General features: G+C 37.6%; 3 protein-coding genes across 3 annotated transcripts in view; 2 read left to right on the top strand and 1 right to left on the bottom strand.

Moving 5' to 3' along the window:
• LOC307156321 (immunoglobulin superfamily member 1-like) overlaps positions 1-18585 on the bottom strand; it is a gene marked incomplete at its 5' end in the record, with an annotated part of 516462 nt that overhangs the window by 377810 nt on the left and 120067 nt on the right. The window lies entirely within an intron of this gene.
• The window catches only part of LOC307155385 (basement membrane-specific heparan sulfate proteoglycan core protein-like), a 225705-nt gene that overhangs the window by 194326 nt on the left and 12794 nt on the right, over positions 1-18585 (top strand). The window lies entirely within an intron of this gene.
• Positions 15595-18137, top strand: LOC307155397 (putative nuclease HARBI1). Its single transcript, XM_079865997.1, has 2 exons — positions 15595-17506; positions 17620-18137. The coding sequence occupies exons 1-2, from the start codon at positions 16705-16707 to the stop codon at positions 18072-18074; spliced, it is 1257 nt and encodes a 418-aa protein (XP_079722123.1). The 5' UTR covers positions 15595-16704; the 3' UTR covers positions 18075-18137.

The raw sequence follows: 18585 nt of genomic DNA, 5'->3' as shown, positions 1-18585 counted from the left end.
GCATTGAAATTTCAATATCAACCATAATGATGATTCAGATGGAAAATCAATATTTATTCAATGTTGGCTTGCTGTCTGGGTATAAGCATAGTAAGAGCTTCGTTGTGCAGCGTAACAGCGTCATTGATTTCATAACGAGTTTTGGCAAGTGTCCAGATAAACTTGCGCTGTTTGATTGTGTGATTGACAGCTTGGGCGATTGGAAAGGGATTGTTCTTTGATCGCTTTCTGTATATTAGTCACTGTTTAAGTTAGATTATTTTCATCCCACTAAGAGAAACGACGTGAAGTTGAACGTTTAGTCACTGGCTTGATTTACTGATGCATAAACAGTATTGAACGATTCTGAGAAAAAGATTATCTGTCTGAACTTGAACAATTACACATCAGAAATTCACATAACCCACTGGTTCTTCAGAGGCTCGGATGAAGGAACTAAAAAAATACTTTCGTGTTCATTTGTACAGCCAAACACTGAGCAACTGCCATGCTCCGCTCATTTGCAAGCCATGATGTCTCTCGAGGAAAAAACAATATCGTGCTCGCCCAACTCATTTTCTCTTGGGCGGGCCAAATTCTCTTTGCGGGCAAAGTAGAGAAAGGGAGTTTGGGTCAAGATGGCGCCGTGTTAACAGCAACTTTACTACGCTCTAATCCATTGCTATGTGCTGTGCTTGGGGCTTGAATTTCTATGCTCAATTTTTTATATAACTTGTAGTGGAATCTCAACATATCCTTTTAAGACTGTTTTGAACGTTACTTGGACCCTCTTTCGTTTATTTTAGTTAGTTTCTACGCCTGTGTGAAGTAGCTCCGTTGATACAACCATGGACGAAAATATGGATACAGCCTCTGTCGAGGCTTCTGCAAACAACGAAAATCTAAAGGCACATAACTACACAAGGCGTCTAGAAGATGCATTTGGGGGCTCTCCTGACACTCCTAGTAAGTCCCCTGCTCTGAAGAAACCTCGTTCCAATGCCTCCGACACGGTCTCTAATTCTGTGCTGCTAGCGGCGATCGAAAAGTTTAGCAAGTTACAAGACGAGTCATTGGTAAAACTGCATTCCATCGAGGCATCGGTGAAGGAAAACACTGCTTCAATCTGTAACCTCACCTGCTCGCTTGAAGCTATCAACAAGCAGGTGGAGGACGTTGTGAAGTGAGAAATGTAGCGGTTTGGACAGCTACAAACGCAGATGGAACCTCCGTGTTGCCGGGATACCTGAGCGCGAAGGGGAAAACGTCAAAATGGTCGTTATCGAGCTGTTCAGGAACCTCTCTCCACACACCGCAGAGAAACTGCAGGACATGGTCGACATCGCGCGTCGGCTTGGTCCCAAGTCTGGAAACTCAAATCCGCGACGGATCATCGTTCAGTTTTTATCCCGCACTTGTCGAGATGCAATATGGGCAGAAGCCAAACGATCCGAACTTTTGAAACAGAAGAAAATTCGGATCTTGGAAGATCTGACGCAGAAAGACAAAGAGGCGAGAAACAAACTTTGGCCACCCGTTGAAAAGGCAAGAAGGGAAGGAAAGAAAGCTGGGTTTAATGGGCCCGTTGCCTTCATAAACGGGAAGAGAATTTCTGTTTACGATATGTAATATGCCCTTTATATTGTGAACTTGCGAAACGGGGAGGCGTTTATTTTTATTTTTATTTTTGGGTCCACGACAGGGTGTGTTGACCTTCCTAATTTTTATTGGGAGTTCGAGCCTTAAGCTCTGCATATCTTCTAAGAAGCATATTTAGTTAACTTTACTGTACTTGTTTCTGACAATTATCAAGAGTTTGAGTTCTGATTTATGTTTAGTTCACATTTCTCATGTTTCTCTTTGAATGTTCGGGGGCTAAGTGACTTAAACAAGCGAAAAGCTTTATTTTTGTTTTGTAAATCCATGAAAAGGGACATATATTTTTTGCAAGAGACACATTCTTGTGTAAACGATGAAAAATTCTGGCGTAATCAGTGGGGGAACACAATTTTTTTCTGTCATAACGCTAGTTCATCAGGTGGGGTCGCTATATTACTTAATAGTGGATTTCAAGGAAAGGTTATAGAAACGCTTTCTTCAGGGATTGGAAGGTGGATTATCTCAGTTGTTCACTTGGATAACAATTTTTTAATAATGATTAACATATATGGGTTCAGTAGTTCTGCAAACAACAAAACTCTACTTGATAGTATAGTCATTTATATAAGTAATTTTAAACTTAAATATCCCTCTGCTTTTATTTTATTTGGTGGCGATTTCAATGAGGCTCCAGATTTAGTTGCTGATAGATTTCCGCCTAGAAATGTGTCTAACAGCGTCAACCACCTAATAGCAAATCTCTGTAATTGTCGGAACCTGATCGATGCACACAGATATTTAAACCCCGATATACACATGTACACTTGGTTTAAATCAGATTTTTCTCAAAAATCACGTATAGACCTGTGGCTGATATCAGACTCTTTAATTTAATTTTTGGTATCAGCAGATATTTCACCCTCACCATACAGATCATGCAGTAATTGACATTACTTTATCGGATGATAAATCCAAGCGGAGAAGAAAAGTGAACCCTGGGTACTGGAAGTTAAATTGCTCCTTTTTATTGTCTGAATCATTTTGTCAGGAGATTGAGAAAATCGCAGAGAGTGTGAAATCTCAGGCTAATATCTCGGCCAATTCTAAATGGGAGCTATTTAAATATGAATGTAGGAAATTCTCGGTTAAATTTGGGAAAAATAGAATGTCTGTTAAAAATAAGGAAATTACAGACTTAATTAAAAAAATAAATGAAATTTTAAAGAACCCTAACCCGGGTGAGGATGACAAGGAATCTCTTTATACTTCACAAGCCTGTCTGGATGATCTCTTTCTAGAAAAGGCAAGGGGCGCATTTATTAGGTCGAGATCAAAATGGCTTGAGTTTGGGGAAAAAAATTCTTCCTACTTTTTCAACCTAGAGAAGAAACGTGGCAGTAATAAAAAAATCTCTTCTCTATATATTAATAATACATTATCTAATGTCCCCTCTGTGATTTCTTCCCATGTTTTTAAATTTTATCAAAATTTGTATACTTCCTCTTTTGACCCCAACGCTTCATTTTTGTTTTTTTCATAAGATTCAATCTGTTATTCCTAAAATTAATGACCAAAATAAGAAAATTTGTGAGGATCCTTTTAATATAGATGATCTTTATAATATAGTCAAAAGAATGCCAAATAATAAATCCCCAGGGCCTGATGGGTTACCTTTTGAATTTTTTAAAGTCTTTTGGGACTCTATTAAACATCTTCTTTACGAAGCCCTTATTGAGTGTTCAATGAAAGGTGAACTGGCAGAATCAATGAAACAAGGTCTCATCTCTCTTATACCCAAGCCTAATAAGGATAACAAATTTTTAGATAATTGGCGCCCGGTCACCCTTTTGAACTCTGATTATAAGTTATTGGCTTCTATATAGCCTATGCTGAAAAGCTCAAGCCTTGTTTGGCTGACATAATTTCTGACACTCAATCTGGTTTTCTAAAAGGTAGACATATCTCTAATAATATTAGATTAATTATAGATATTCTTGATTACTCTGAATTTATAAACGAAGAGGCTTTAATTTTGTTAAAGCATTCAAAACAGTTGAGCATTCCTTTATTTTTGAAGCCCTTTCTAAGTTTGGTTTTGGTAGTTGTTTTATTAAAATGATTCGTACTCTTTATAATGGTATTAACAGTTGTGTCTCCTTAGCTTCCGGAACTATTCACCAGGGATGCCCCATCTCTCCTTTTCTTTTTCTATTGGCCGCTGAGCTTCTAAGTTTGTATATAAAACATTCAAATATTGATGGTATAAATATTGGTGAGAATACTTTAATAATTAGTCAGTTAGCTGACGATACTTGTCTATTTCTTAAAAATGATTCACAAGTCTCTGGTGCCCTGAGCAGTTTTAATCTTTTCTCCAAAGCTTCTGGATTGGTGGTAAATCCTACGAAAAGTGAAATTTTGTATGTGCATGGTTCAGATAAAATTTCTGTTGATGGTATTAAAGTTAAACATCAGGTAAAATACCTTGGGGTTGATATTGCAGATCAGGTTCAGAACGTCTTCATAACAATTTTCAACCAAGGTTAGATAAAACCAAAAAAATTCTATGTTGCTGGCTGCAGAGAGACTTGACAATTTATGGGAGAGTCCTGCTGTCTTAGGCTGAGGGCATATCGCGCCTAGTTTACCCTGCTCTTTCCCTATTTGTTGATTAAAAAAAATGATTAAATCTATTGACTCTCTGCTATTCCGTTTTATTTGGAAAAATAAAGTGGAATGTGTTCAAAGGAAATCTTTGATAAGAAGCTACAAGGAGGGTGGTCTTAACAAGACAATTCCATCTTTTCACACCAGAAACTGAAACACATTTGTTTGAGGGTATTTCCAGCAAAAGGTTGTTTAAAATCATTATTTCTTCTACTTGTCTCACTATTTACAGTAAAAAGGGTTTGCAGTCCATGTGGTAACAAGCAATGTTTTGCTTTATGAACAACTAATAAAGTTTGTAAAGAAACCAAGTCCTTCAATTTAAGTAGTCCTGACCTCAGAAACAGTCCTATAGTATGTTCTCTTGGAGCAACTCCATTAATTATCCTTATTGACCTTTTTTGCAAAATAAATAAGGGCATTAAATTAGTAAAATATGAATTACCCCATACCTCCAAACAATACATCAAATAGGGCAAAATAAAGGAACAATAAAGGATTCTCATTGCTTTATAATTTAACATAAACTTTACTTTACTCAAAACAGCAATATTTTTACACATTTTATTTCTTACGTAGGCTATGTGTGATTTCCATTTAAATTTTTCATCAATGAGTACTCCTAAAAACCTAAATTCTGACACTCTCTCAATAGTTATTCCATTTAGAATCAAACAAACATTATAAGGGGTGCGTTCACCGATAACGTTGTCTCTTAGCGCGCTACGAAGACTCAAAAGGTACACCTTAACTACAGGTATACCTTTCCTACGTGTGTTCTCCGAACTATACCTTAGGATGTTGCTTAAGGTAAACCTTCTTAAGTTCGACCTTAGCAGGCGCTGTCCATGGTGGAGGCGCTGAATAGGTTGATATCGATGCCTCGATGATCGATTGTGCGCTCTTTCCTTCACAGCGGTATAGGTAAAGTATTGAGAAAACAATGTTCTTTATAAAGAAGCGTTTTAGAAATAGTACAAACTGCATTTATCGGGGCTCATTGAAATATGTACATGCAGAAATAAATATGAGTATGTGTTTATAATTTAGCAAGTGTGCAATCCCAGACCCTTACGGCCATAAGTGTGTTAATGTTCTCCACAACGTATGCTGATTATCCACCAGCCATGTAGTTGACATACACTAACTGGCTCCACGGACGGCGCCGTCTTTGATTTAAAACAAGTCCTCGCTGTCTCGCTGCCATAGCTAAAGTTTGTGTAAACTCATCTTTCTTTATATAGACTCCTAAGCCTTTTCTGTCAAATGGTTCGCCAGCTGATGTGCCTTAGGATAGTAGCCTAATTAAAAAAGCTAACAACCATTAGTGTATGGAAACTTTATTAATGAAAACACTTCCATACACTGGGTGGCTATAACAACTTAAGTATTTTATGTGTAAAATTTTAAAGTAAAGTAAAAATGTAATTTTAATACTAAATCAGATTTTATATTAAATGTTCATATAAAATTGTCTATGTGTAATTAAACTGCGATGTAAAAAAGATTTTTGCGTAGTGGTGGCCACTAGCGGTATGAACCGTCAGCAGCGATAAGGTATAGCTAAGAGCGCTCCAGACCAACCTTACGAACGTATGACTTACAGAAGGTATACTTAACTAAGAAGGTTTCGGAAACCACGTATTAACGATAAGGTACTTCTTAAGGTACAACTTAAGAACGACGTAGCATTAAGGTAGTTTCGGAGAACGCAGGACATTTTTGATTTGTAAACAACATAAATTTAGTTTTACTTAAATTTAACGACAGTTTATTTTTGTTAAACCATTTCTGAAGTAGGACCAATTCTTGTTCAATACAAACTATAGTTTTGATTAAGATTTTTAAGTTCTTCCCCGATACAAAAAAAATTGTATCGTCCGCAAAAAGAACAAAACGTAAAATCTTTGATTCATCACAGAGATCATTAATGTATAAAATACATAATTTAGGCCCCAACACAGAGCCTTGAGGGACTCCACACTGTATTGTTTCCAACTTAGATTCATGGCCTAAATACTCTACATATTGTTGTCTATTTTCTAAATAACTAATAATCCAATTTAATACTACACCTCTAATTCCATATGTCTGTAATTTAGATATCAATATTCCATTATCGAGAGTGTCAAAGGCCTTTTTAAGGTCAATAAAAACTCCAACTGTGTGATTTTTATTCTCCAATTCTGTAGTAATGTCCTCTGTGATTTTCATCAAAGCCATAGCTGTTGAGCGGGTGCTACGAAACCCAAACTGATTATCGTTTATCAAAGAATGTTTTTCAAGAAAATAATCAAATTTTTTAACAAAAAGCTTCTCCAGAACTTTTGAAAATTGGGAAAGCAAAGATATAGGCCTATAATTTGTAAGACTATGCCTATCACCAGTTTTAAAACAAGGAATAATTTTAGCCACCTTCATTTTATCTGGAAAAGAACCTGTATTAAAAGACAAATTAATTATATATTTTAATGCAACGTAGAGTTTCTTTGACAATATACATATCTAAGCCATCACTATCATATGAATTTTTACTTTTTAATTTAGAGACAGTGGAAATAATTTCACTCTCACTAACTTCGTCAAAAAAAAAATGGATTGCATGACTCTGCTTTCACCTATCCAGCTTTTATTATGTAATGGTATAGTTTTGGCAAGATTTGGACCAACATTAACAAAAAATGAATTAAATTCATCAGCCATTTTTTCACCACGTATCTCGACATTCTGTTCATTCATTATATATAATGGCTGACTATAATTCATTTTACTGCCTATAACCTCCATTAAGACTTTCCACATATTTTTGATATTACTTTTGTTTTCCATCAACAAGTTTATATAATAATCTTTCTTTGCACGTCTCATTATAGTAGTCAACTTATTTTTGTAAGCTTTATATTTATTTTCTGCATTTACCGTCCGATATTTTACAAAGTCCCGATAAAGCTTATTCTTCTTTTTACACGATTTCAATATACCTTTCGTTAACCAAGGTTTATTATTATTTCTTGCTTTATCATTCAATATTTTTATTGGGCAATTATTATTATATAACCATAAATACTTTTTCAAAAATAATTCATATGCCTTATTTACATTATTTGTACTATAAACATTGTCCCAGTGTTCTTTCATTAGATCATCCCTAAATCTATTTAATCTTTCCTCAGTTCTTAACCTAATAACTTTACTATACTTTTCTTTATTTGTTTTTACTTCACAGAAGTGAGTTACAAATATCGGTAAATGATCCGTTGTATCATTTATCAAAAGACCACTTTTGACCGTTTTTTCAAATATATTTACAAAAATATTATCAATTAACGTGGCACAACTGGAAGTTATTCGGCTAGGCTTAGTAATAGTAGGATAAAGGCCTCTACTGTACATTAAATCTAGAAAATCTAAACTACTAGTATGATTTGACACATTCAAAAGATTTATATTGAAATCCCCACAAATTATAGACACTTTATTTTCATTCAACCCAACTAATAATTGCTCCAGCTTGTTATTAAATGCTGTAATACTAGATCCTGGAGTTCTATATATGCATGTGACAACAATATTTTCTTCATTTCGATCTCAACAGTTAAACATTCCATTAAATCTTCTGTTGCAGTAGTCATACACTCAATTGTTTTGCATTTCAGATCACTACTAACATATAGAGCAACCCCGCCTCCTCTCTTATTAATCCGATTAACAAAAAATAATTCATAACCCTCAAAATGAAATTCCACACCTTTCTCATCCGTTAACCAAGTCTCAGACAAAGCTATAACAGTAAATTTATTTTGTAATGTGTTCAAATAATCATGTATTTTACCAAAATTTGAATACAGGCTTCTACAATTCAAATGAATAAGAGAAAATGAACCAGCCGTTTCTATATTACTAGTAAATTCTGCGTCTGTGTAATATTTACATGTATCATTTATGTTTGGAAATAAATTTGACTCCGAGTCCAGTTCATCATAGTCATAGACACATCCTTCTGAATTTTCAGCTTGTGTAGGGATATGTTCACACACTGCGGACATTGCACTCATTTATACAAATTAGCGCTTGCCACAATGTAATCTACACATACCGTATTCATTATGTGTCTTTTCGTTTTCATAACTGACCAAGGAAAGTCGAAGAGATTCAACGCTGGTTGTTTTCCCCAGCAGGAGCATGTTTGCTCCTACTGTGGGGGGACTGCCATCCTACAGCCCGCAGCGCTGAGTCCCAATCCGGCTCTTTTCTTGGAACTTCCATCGTTACGCCAAAGTCCTTTAATCCCTCAGCTGCTTTTCGAGGGTTTTCAAAAATTTTAGTCTTTCCATCTTGCAGAAACAGCATGAGTTTTGCGGGGTAGAGAATGCGAGACTTGATTTTCCTCTCCTGGAGTTGAGCATTTATAATGAGCATTTATTAGAAATGCTCATTCTTCAACTCCAAGAACCCTTCCTAAAGCACAATCTAAATGGAGTATCTGTTATCCAAACTCTGATTTGATTAACTTATGGGCATTTTCTCACAAGCTTTTTATCCCTAATAAAATTAAAGAACTCCATTTCAAAATTGTTCATAGATATTACCCTTGTAATCTATTTTTGAGCAGGTTTTCTGAGAATGTATCTTCTTTATGTTCCTTTTGCAATATTGAAGAAGAATCTCCTACATTTATTTTATCAGTGCCCATTTTCTAAGTCTTTTTGGTCAGATGTTACCTTGTTAGTTTTTTGCTGTTGTAGCAAATTGGTACAAATATCAGAGTCTATCATTTTTTTTGTCAGATTTTCATTCTAACGATGTTAATCTTAATTATACGGTATTATTACTTTGTCTTCTGGGCAAGTTTCATCTTCACAAAGCCAGAACCATTCATTGTAATCCTGATTTTACAATATTCTCCTCTGATATAAAGTCCCTTTTTTATTTGTTTTAGAAGGTTTCTAAAACAAATAATATCCTTGAGTCTGTTGTAAAGAACCTTTAACGAGTTATATTGACAAACTGTAATATGGTATTGGTTTGTGTAGCCTATCTCAATCTCTTTTGATGTCCGTATACCCCCCTTGTTTTATTATTATATTTTTTTTCCTCTTCTCACTGTTAATGTATGTATCTTTCAATTTGCAATAAAAATAAAAATAAAATAAAAAAGTAGAGAAAGGGGAGGTAACCTTTCCCCTTATGACAACATAAGGGGAAGATTTCTAGATTCGCCCATCTGAGCTTTCATTTTATTAAAAATACCCAGGGCTTGGTTTACACCCATCAAAACGTCTAGCCACTGGGGGACGGCAGACTAGGGGAACTCATATTAAAGTTAAAAAACCTCATAAAATGACATTTTCATGCAGTGGGACCTTTAAGAGAAATGTATGATCAATAAAAATGTAAGCTCCACTTTCACATGAATGCTTTACTTTGCGTGTCAGAATGTTTGAATCCATGTGCTAACACACTATCACTGTAAAGCTGCTTTGAAACAACAACAAAAAATCTGTATTGTAAAAAGCACTAGGCCTACATAAATAAAGGTGACATGACCATCATAAATTCTGCTATATAAACAGCATAAAATAATTAGAGCACCATTTAATTGCCTCAATAAAGTCTGGATTTATTATTATTATTATTATTATTATTATTGATTGCTACACTTCAATATGTGAATTATTCCATCAGTAAATTAACACTTAGCATTGTCAGGCTTTAAAACAACAGCGCTGTGCGCTCTGCTTTATGGCTGCTATAGATCTGATCTGCCACAAGGCGACACTGTTTTCAAAACTCTTGATGCTTAGAATTTTGTACCAGAACAATCAGAGAAAAGTGTCAAAGCCTCAAAGAGTCATTATTTCTCCATCCAACTGCAAGTTCTGACGTTTGGGGAAGACAACTGGTGCTTCCACCCCTTGTAAAGCAGTGCCGTTCTCACTTAATTTATTGTTAGTGACAGAGATTGCGTGCGCAGTGGAGAACATTGTGATCTTAAAATGTGGCTTTCAGAGCACTGGGGTTGCAAGCTAGATTGCTTGTACAAAGATTTCCTCACTGAGAATCCAGAACACCTCTCTCATATGTTGTTGTTGGTGAAATTAATGCTGACACTAAGTCCATCGACAGCCATATCTGTGAGAGAGGATTTTCCTGCATGAACTGAGTGAAAACATCATATCATACTTCTCTAGTCTGAAACACTGAATGATCTCATGCAACTCTCCATAAATTTATTTTATTTTTTATTTATTTATAAAGGGACCATGTACAATTTTTTAACACAAATGTTTCCATTTCATGCATTGTACCGGATTTAGCCAAAGGCTAATTTTCATCCGTAGTCCTCAGATAGGTCAACACTAACATAAAATTACAGACAATACCTGTGTGTTCACATACAATAAAAACATATACACATATCAGGGCCACAAAAATCAGTCACTCACTCACGGATGATAATCTGGTATATCTCACATAATTTTCAGAGCGAAATTGAACAAAGTCAGATCATTTAAGATTTTATAAACCATACACAAACTTGAAAAAAGTCTAAAATTGTCAAAGTTAAAAAAATAATGTTTCTCTCCTAAAGAAAATGGTTTGGTTTTTGAATGGGTAAACGGTTGAATATTTTTGCTCTGACAAGGAAGTTAGTTCCTGGATGTTTCTGGAACAGGTTCAAGACATCTGAAACAAGAGCAGAGAAGTGGAGACTGATGAACAGGAGGAGAACGCTGATGGAGTCGCTATGCCCTCAACATCGAGTGGCATTTTCTCTTCTGTTGATATCTCTGATTCAGAATCTGACACAGACGGATTCATGATTCATACTGTTCACACACATTTCAGTTCAGTTAGAGCCAGATGCATATTTGTATTGATGATTCTGATTTTATTTTATATCCAATTGTGGATATTTGTGTTTTGAAAAAGTTTCTGATTGATGTTTTTACACCTAACCAATTTTATACATTAAAAATAGTCTTTTTATTTGGGATAGTAAAATTAAGTTCGGGCTACCAAAATATGAAGAGTGTCTGCCCGAAGGGCTACCAGAGATTTTAAAATTTTCAAGCCCTGATATAATAGAATTTCAGTTCAAATATTTGAGTTCTATTCCAAATATTGTAAAATAATGACTCGTAAATCTAAATGTTTGCGGTACATTTCTATTCTCTTGGTGGACACTGCTATTCAGCATCTGCATTAAGCACCATCACTAAATTCTGGGAACTTTTCTGGGTTCCAGAACCAGGATGGGCATTCATATTTAAATATTAACCGTTGCTTATTCTACGAAAAATCAAACATGCCTTATTTGTTTAAGAAAGGTGTTTTACATTCTCACATTTGATGCAGGAGTAAAATAGCATACAGCAGCAGAGATGCGTATTAAGAGATGTAGCCTTTACCTAAGGTTACTGCGACTAAGCATAGTGGACATGAGTAAATGTTCATGAGAAAATTTAGGCAAGGCAAGGCAAGGCAAGGCAAGTTTATTTATATAGCACATTTCATACACAATGGCAATTCAAAGTGCTTTACATAGAAGAAATTAAAATAATAAAAAGAAATAAGAATAATTAAAACAGTTTAGAGAAATAAAAAATAAAATACAGTACAGATAGTCGGACGAGCATTGGCACAGTGCTCATTCAGTAAATGCATAGCTAAACAGATGTGTTTTGAGTCTGGATTTGAAAGTGACTACTGTAGGAGCACATCTGATCTCCTCTGGAAGCTGGTTCCAGCTGCGGCTGGCATAATAGCTAAAAGCAGACTCGCCATGCTTAGAGTGAACCCTTGGTATTTCTAGCTGATATGATCCTAGTGATCTGAGTGATCTGTTGGGTTTATATTCAGTGAGCATATCTGCAATGTATTGAGGTCCAAGGCCATTGAATGATTTATATACTAGTAATAATACTTTAAAATCAATCCTAAATTTAACTGGGAGCCAGTGTAAAGACCTGAGGACTGGTGTGATATGTTCATATTTTCTGGTTCTGCTCAGAATCCTGGCGGCAGCGTTCTGTATGAGCTGCAACTGTCTTATGGTCTTTTTGGGAAGGCCAGTGAGGAGTCCATTACAGTAATCCACCCTGCTGGTGATGAAAGCATGCACAAGTTTCTCTAAGTCTTGTCTGGAAACAAAGCATCTAATTCTTGCAATATTTTTCAGATGATAGTATGCTGATTTAGTTATTGCTTTGACATGACTACTGAAACTAAGGTCTGACTCTAGTGTCACACCAAGATTCCTGACTTGATGTTTAGTTGTTTGACCCCTAGAGTGAAGGTATGCGTTCACCTTGAGAACTTCATCTTTGTTTCCAAACGCAATGACTTCAGTTTTGTCTTTGTTTAACTGAAGAAAGTTTTGACACATCCAACTGTTGACTTCATCAATGCATTGGCACAGGGAGTCAATGGGGCTGTAATCGTTAGGCGATAGGGCTAAGTAGAGCTGTGTGTCGTCTGCATAGCTGTGGTAAGCAATTTGGTTCTTTCTCATTATTTGGCTCATTGGGAGCATATACAGGTTGAACAGGAGTGGCGCAAGAATTGAGCCTTGAGGGACTCCGCATGTCATGAATGTTGACTCAGACTTATGGTCTCCTATACTCACATAATAACCTCTCCCATCTAAGTATGACCTGAACCATTTTAGGACTATCCCAGAAAGCCCCACCCAGTTTTCCAGCCTGTCAAGAAGTATGTTATGATCGACAGTGTCAAATGCAGCACTGAGGTCGAGTAGTACCAGCACCGATAATTTGCCTGAATCAGTATTTAAGCGAATATCATTTATTATCTTTATGAGCGCTGTCTCTGTGCTGTGGTGCGGTCGGAAACCAGATTGAAAATTGTCAAAGTATCCATTCGAGCATAGGAATTTGTTCAGCTGATTGAAGACAACTTTTTCAATGATCTTGCCTATGAAAGGAAGATTTGAGATCGGTCTATAGTTGCTTAATATGGTCTTATCCAGATTGCTCTTTTTCAGGAGGGGCTTGACAACTGCAGTTTTCAGGGAGTTTGGAAAACTCCCAGAGAGAAGTGAGGCATTTACCACTTCTAGGAGATCCGCTTCTAAACTGTTTAACACACTTTTGAAAAATGATGTGGGAAGTGTGTCAAGAGCGCAGGTTGATGTTTTAAGGTGCTGTACAGTTTCTTCCAAAATTTTGCCATCAATTTCTTTGAAATCAGACATAGTAACTACTTTCTCAGGCGGTTTGATCTGTCTGACCCCAGGGCAACTCAAGGATGTGCTGATCACCTTTCTGATATTATTGATTTTCTCAGAGAAGAAAGAAGCAAACTCACTGCACTTGTTGTCTGAGAGCATTTCACTGGGAATCTGGCTTGGGGGGTTTGTCAGTCTCTCTACAGTAGCAAAAAGAGTGCGTGTGTTGTTTAAATTACTGTTTATAATATTTGAGAAGAAAGTCTGTCTAGCTTTGCCTAGTTCCCTATTAAAAGCATGAAGGCTGTCTTTGTAGATGTTATAATGGACTACAAGTTTTGTCTTCCGCCACATGCGCTCTGCTTTTCTGCATTGTCTTTTCATATTTTGCACTGCTGTTGAGTTTCTCCAAGGTGCTTTTTGTCTGCCATTCTTCTTCCTGACTTTAACAGGAGCAATATCATCAATTACACTTTTAACTTTTGAGTTAAAAGAATCAAGGAGAAAATCAACAGAGTCTGCACATATGCTTGGTGTTAAAGATATGGCCTTCATAAATAGTACACTAGTGTTCTCATTTAAGCATCTCTTCTTGACAGACACAGATCTAGCTTCAGTGGCAGGAGAGATCAATATATCAAAGAAAATACAGAAATGATCAGACAGTGCTACATCCTTAATAACAATCGATGAAATGTTTAGACCCTTACTGATGAGTAAATCTAGAGTGTGTCCACGATTGTGTGTGGGTCCATGTACATGCTGAGTCAGATCAAAAGTTTTTAAAACACTTTTGATTTCTTTAGCCATGTTGTTTTCTGCACTATCGATGTGGATGTTAAAATCTCCAGCAATGACAAAACAGTCAAACTCTGAGGTAATTGCTGATAACAGTTCTGTAAAGTCCTCAGCAAAGGCTGGAGAGTATTTTGGAGGCCTGTAAATAATGATAAGTAAAATGCGTGGAGCACCTTTTAACACAATACCCAGATATTCGAAAGACAAGTAATTCCCAAGTGATATTTGCTTACATTGATAGATATCTTTAAAAAGAGCGGCTAGACCCCCACCTCTCTTAACAGCTCTGCAGACACTCATAAAAGTAAAGTTAGGAGGGGCTGCTTCATTGAGGACTGTTGCACTGCAGCTGTCTTCAAGCCAGGTTTCAGTTAGAAGCATAAAATCCAGGTTGTTTGTGGTTATTAAGTCGTTTACTAGAAGTGATTTCTAGCTATAAATTCTAGCTATATTTCTAGCTATAAAGCTATAAATTTATAGCTTTATACTTTATTTACCAACTTCCAACAACACTTTTCAAGGCTGATGTTTTCATTTACTCGTGTGTGTTTCAGGCTCAGTTCAGCTAATACATGTCCATTATTCATCCATTGTCCAAATGACTCCACATGTACAAGGAGTATGGAGGATTTGACTAAGTCGATTATCAAACGATGTTAAATCATCATACTATTTGCTCAGTTGGTTATGGGGGTTTCGTTTCTCATCTCTATTAGCCTACAGCGTGTAGCCGGCGCACTAGTCACAGGCCAATAGAGTTAACCCTCTGAGCCTGAAGAACAATGCCTTAAAAATCATTAAAGGGGGGGTGAAATGCTCATTTTCACTCAATCTCCTGTTAATCTTGAGTACCTATAGAGTAATATTGCATCCTTCATATCTCAAAAAAGTCTTTTGTTTTATTATATGAATCAAAGAAAGATAGGGTGTACCGAGTCTTTCTGGAAAAAACCGAGCGGCTGGGGGCGGGCCCTGTGGGCGAAGCTTAGCTGTGCTAATGCGCCGAGCTAGTGACAACACACAGAGACATTATTTGTTCAACAGTTACTCACCGTCCGGTTCCAACGCACGACCGCGAACCTTTATTGCGACTGCTCGATCCTTAAGCATTAGACGATCTGGGCTTTGTTTATAAAACAATCATCGTCGAAATGCAGGGAACAAAAAGTCTACACAACTCCGTTTATGCTCAGGAAAACAAACTCCATCCACGGGTTCCTTAACGCTGGGTTCTTTGGGAATCTGTGCAGGGTTGTCTTGCCCTGGCAACCAAAAACACACTTCTTTGGTGACATTGACTTCCCAAAAGCCGGGCAGGGCGCTTTGATGGCGAACTGCTTTCACTCTCTTGTTTTGGTCTAAAGCCTGTTTTATGCTTCTGCGTCAACTCGACGGCGTCGTGGCCGTTTTATGGTTCTGCGTCGGGTTGTGTTGCATCGCGGTGCATTTCACCGCCAGAACGCTAGGGGGGGTGTGGCTCGCGAATCTCTTTGCTAGTTTGTTTTGGCTCCGTGCGCCGGTTCCGCTTTTTCATTTCCGACAATGGCGAGCGAAAGAGAGAGAGGGCCCTATCTTGCACCCAGCGCAATTGACTTTGTACACCGACGCATGTATTATTCCTATTTTGCACCCGCGCAAAGCGCGTTTTTTCCTCCACAGAAGCACGTCGCTAAACTAGGGAATGAACTTGCGCTCCCTGGGCGGTTCAGCGCAAAAAAGGAGGCGTGTTCCAGCGCAAACGTTCCTTCATGCTATTTTGCAGGTTTAGAAAACAGTTGCGCCACTAACCAGGAAAAATTGGTTTAAAGTCAGTCGCGCGTTGCGCATGTTAGTCATATGCTATTTTAAGGGCGCATGCTTGGCCATAATCAATGTAGCGTGTGCACAACGCGCATACACTTTGATTCTCTCATCTACACAGAAGCAGCAGTTTTAATTTTTGCAAATTATACATTATTACGATAGATAGATAGATAGATAGATAGATAGATAGATATACAATTTATTATAAAAGCATACATCTAGCTTACACATTTACCCAAATTATCATACGCCTTTTTAACCGAAGTTAATTTGGGTGGGTTTCTCCATCCCCAACGTCCCTGACGAGAGCGTTGCTCTCCTCGGCTGTGAACCGCTCCTCGCGTGCGTCTGGCAAATCCACCGTTATAATAGGAATCCGCTTTAGAACAAGCGCGCCTGCTCTTAAAGGGAATGTGAGATGAAGCTCTGATTGGTTTATTTCACGTTACGCCCAAACCACACCTATGAATAATGAAGCTACTTCAGACCAACCCATTTTAGATTTGCGCCTGGCGCAAGAGTCATTTATCCCGCTGGGAAAATAGCAACAGCGCCAAGACCCGCCCACAAAGTTACTTGCGCTTTGCGCTTTGACACTTGCGTTTCAGATCGTTAAAATAGGGCCCAGAGTGTTGTTGCAGCTGGAGCTAATCGACGTTGAACAACAAATGATTTTATTGCAAATGTTTAATCGCAGAAGAAAAAGAAGACATCAGCGAAGGTGGTCTGTACGACCAGTGCACAAAGACAGGGAAAGGAATGGCGAATTTGTTACGGTTGTTCGACCGCTGAGGGACTTGGACGAAAAAATGCACTTTAAGTATTTTCGGATGTCGAAAGGTCGATTTGACGATCTTGTTCATCGTTTAAACCCGTTAATACAGCATCAGAGTACACACAGTATGCCTATTGACCTCGCTCAGAGACTGGCAGTGACTTTAAAGATTTTATCTTCAGGTGCAAACGAACAGATCACCGGGTTGGGCTACAAAATGGGTGCGACCACGGTGTCCCGCATAGTATCGGAGGTCTGCAAAGCGTTGTGGACTGCGCTGCAGCCCGAATTTTTGCCCTGCCCTTCAACCAGCCAGTGGGAAGCTATTGCTTCAGATTTCTGGCGACTTTGGAACTTCCCAAACTGCGTTGGAAGCCTCGACGGGAAACATGTTAACGTCAAGGCACCACCAAACGCTGGGAGTGACTATTTTAATTACAAGGGGAATCACTCCATTGTTCTCATGGCAACCTGTGATGCCAGGTATCGGTTCACGATGGTGGACGTGGGAGGATATGGACGGGAAAGCGATGGTGGCGTTTTCAAAGCGAGTAGATTTGGGTCGATGCTGCTGGACCACCAGTTGAATCTGCCCCAACCAACTGAACTGCCTGGGACCAGAGTCCAAATCCCTCACGTTATCGTTGCTGATGCTGCCTTCCCCCTACACTGCAATCTCATGCGTCCCTTTCCAGGTATGTAAATGAAATTAATTAAAACATAGTAGGCCTGCATTGTGTCTTCATAACGTGTTTGTTATGCCTATGATTGTGGTACAGTGATTAATACTCTGTGTTTTCTGAAACAGGGGGGAACATGACCAGGGACAAGGAAATCTACAATTACCGCCACTCCAGAGCAAGGCGGGTGATTGAAAATGCCTTTGGGATCATGGCTGCACGGTGGAGAATTCTGGGAAGACCAATTGAGTTCCATCCAGACAAAGCTGTGAGTGTTGTTAAAGCGTGTGTTGTCCTGCACAACTACCTCACTTACACAGACGACGTGAACACCCCAGAGAGCCGATATGTACCACCACATTTTCCAGACTGTGACTCTGAAGGGACTGTGCAGCCTGGAGAGTGGCGAAGAATGGTGGCAGACGACACAAACTTTGTCCCCATAGAACCAACACGGATGTCCAGGGCCCGTTCCACCCGAGCTGCCATAGCTGTTCGGAATGACTTGAAGGATTTTTTTCAGTCTCCACATGGAACTGTGCCATGGCAGGATAATGTAGTGTCCCGTGGCAGACTTGGTTAATTACTGTATATCCATGATGTAACCGTGAACATTGTATTGTAAATAAACAACAAACTTTTTTTCAAAACAAACGTTGATTTATTGATTGATTGATTGATTTAAGTTTATTTCGAGCAAAAAAAAAGAAAAGAAAAAAAGAATATATAAATATATACATATATTAACAATAAAAAAAAAAAATCAGTTTATCACCCATATACATACATATGCATATGCAGATATTTTTGTGGGCTTTATACAAGAATTGAGCAGTAAAAAAATCAACTAGATCAAAAAGTTTTAAAATTTTAGATTGCAGAAATATGTTTGTGTGATCAAAATATCCCACCATAATTCTAACTCCTCGTTTTTGGAGTAAGAAGACGGTATGTAGTGAACTTTTATAATTATTGCCCCAAATTTCTATACAATAAGTTAAATAGGGCAAAACCAGTGAACAATACAATATATATAGTGCATTATATTCCAAGACATTTGGTCTTTATTAATTATAGAAATACTTACAGATTCT

Source organism: Squalius cephalus (assembly GCF_949319135.1).
Source record: "Squalius cephalus genome assembly, chromosome: 3".
In the NCBI taxonomy this organism is placed as follows: Eukaryota; Metazoa; Chordata; class Actinopteri; order Cypriniformes; family Leuciscidae; genus Squalius; species Squalius cephalus.
This window is presented reverse-complemented; position numbering and strand designations above follow the sequence as displayed.

Coding starts and splice junctions, on each gene's coding strand:
- LOC307155397 (XM_079865997.1), top strand. CDS start 16,705: ATGATTTTATTGCAAATGTTTAATCGCAGAAGAAAAAGAAGACATCAG. Junction 17,507..17,619: donor TCTCATGCGTCCCTTTCCAG/GTATGTAAATGA, acceptor TTTCTGAAACAG/GGGGGAACATGACCAGGGAC.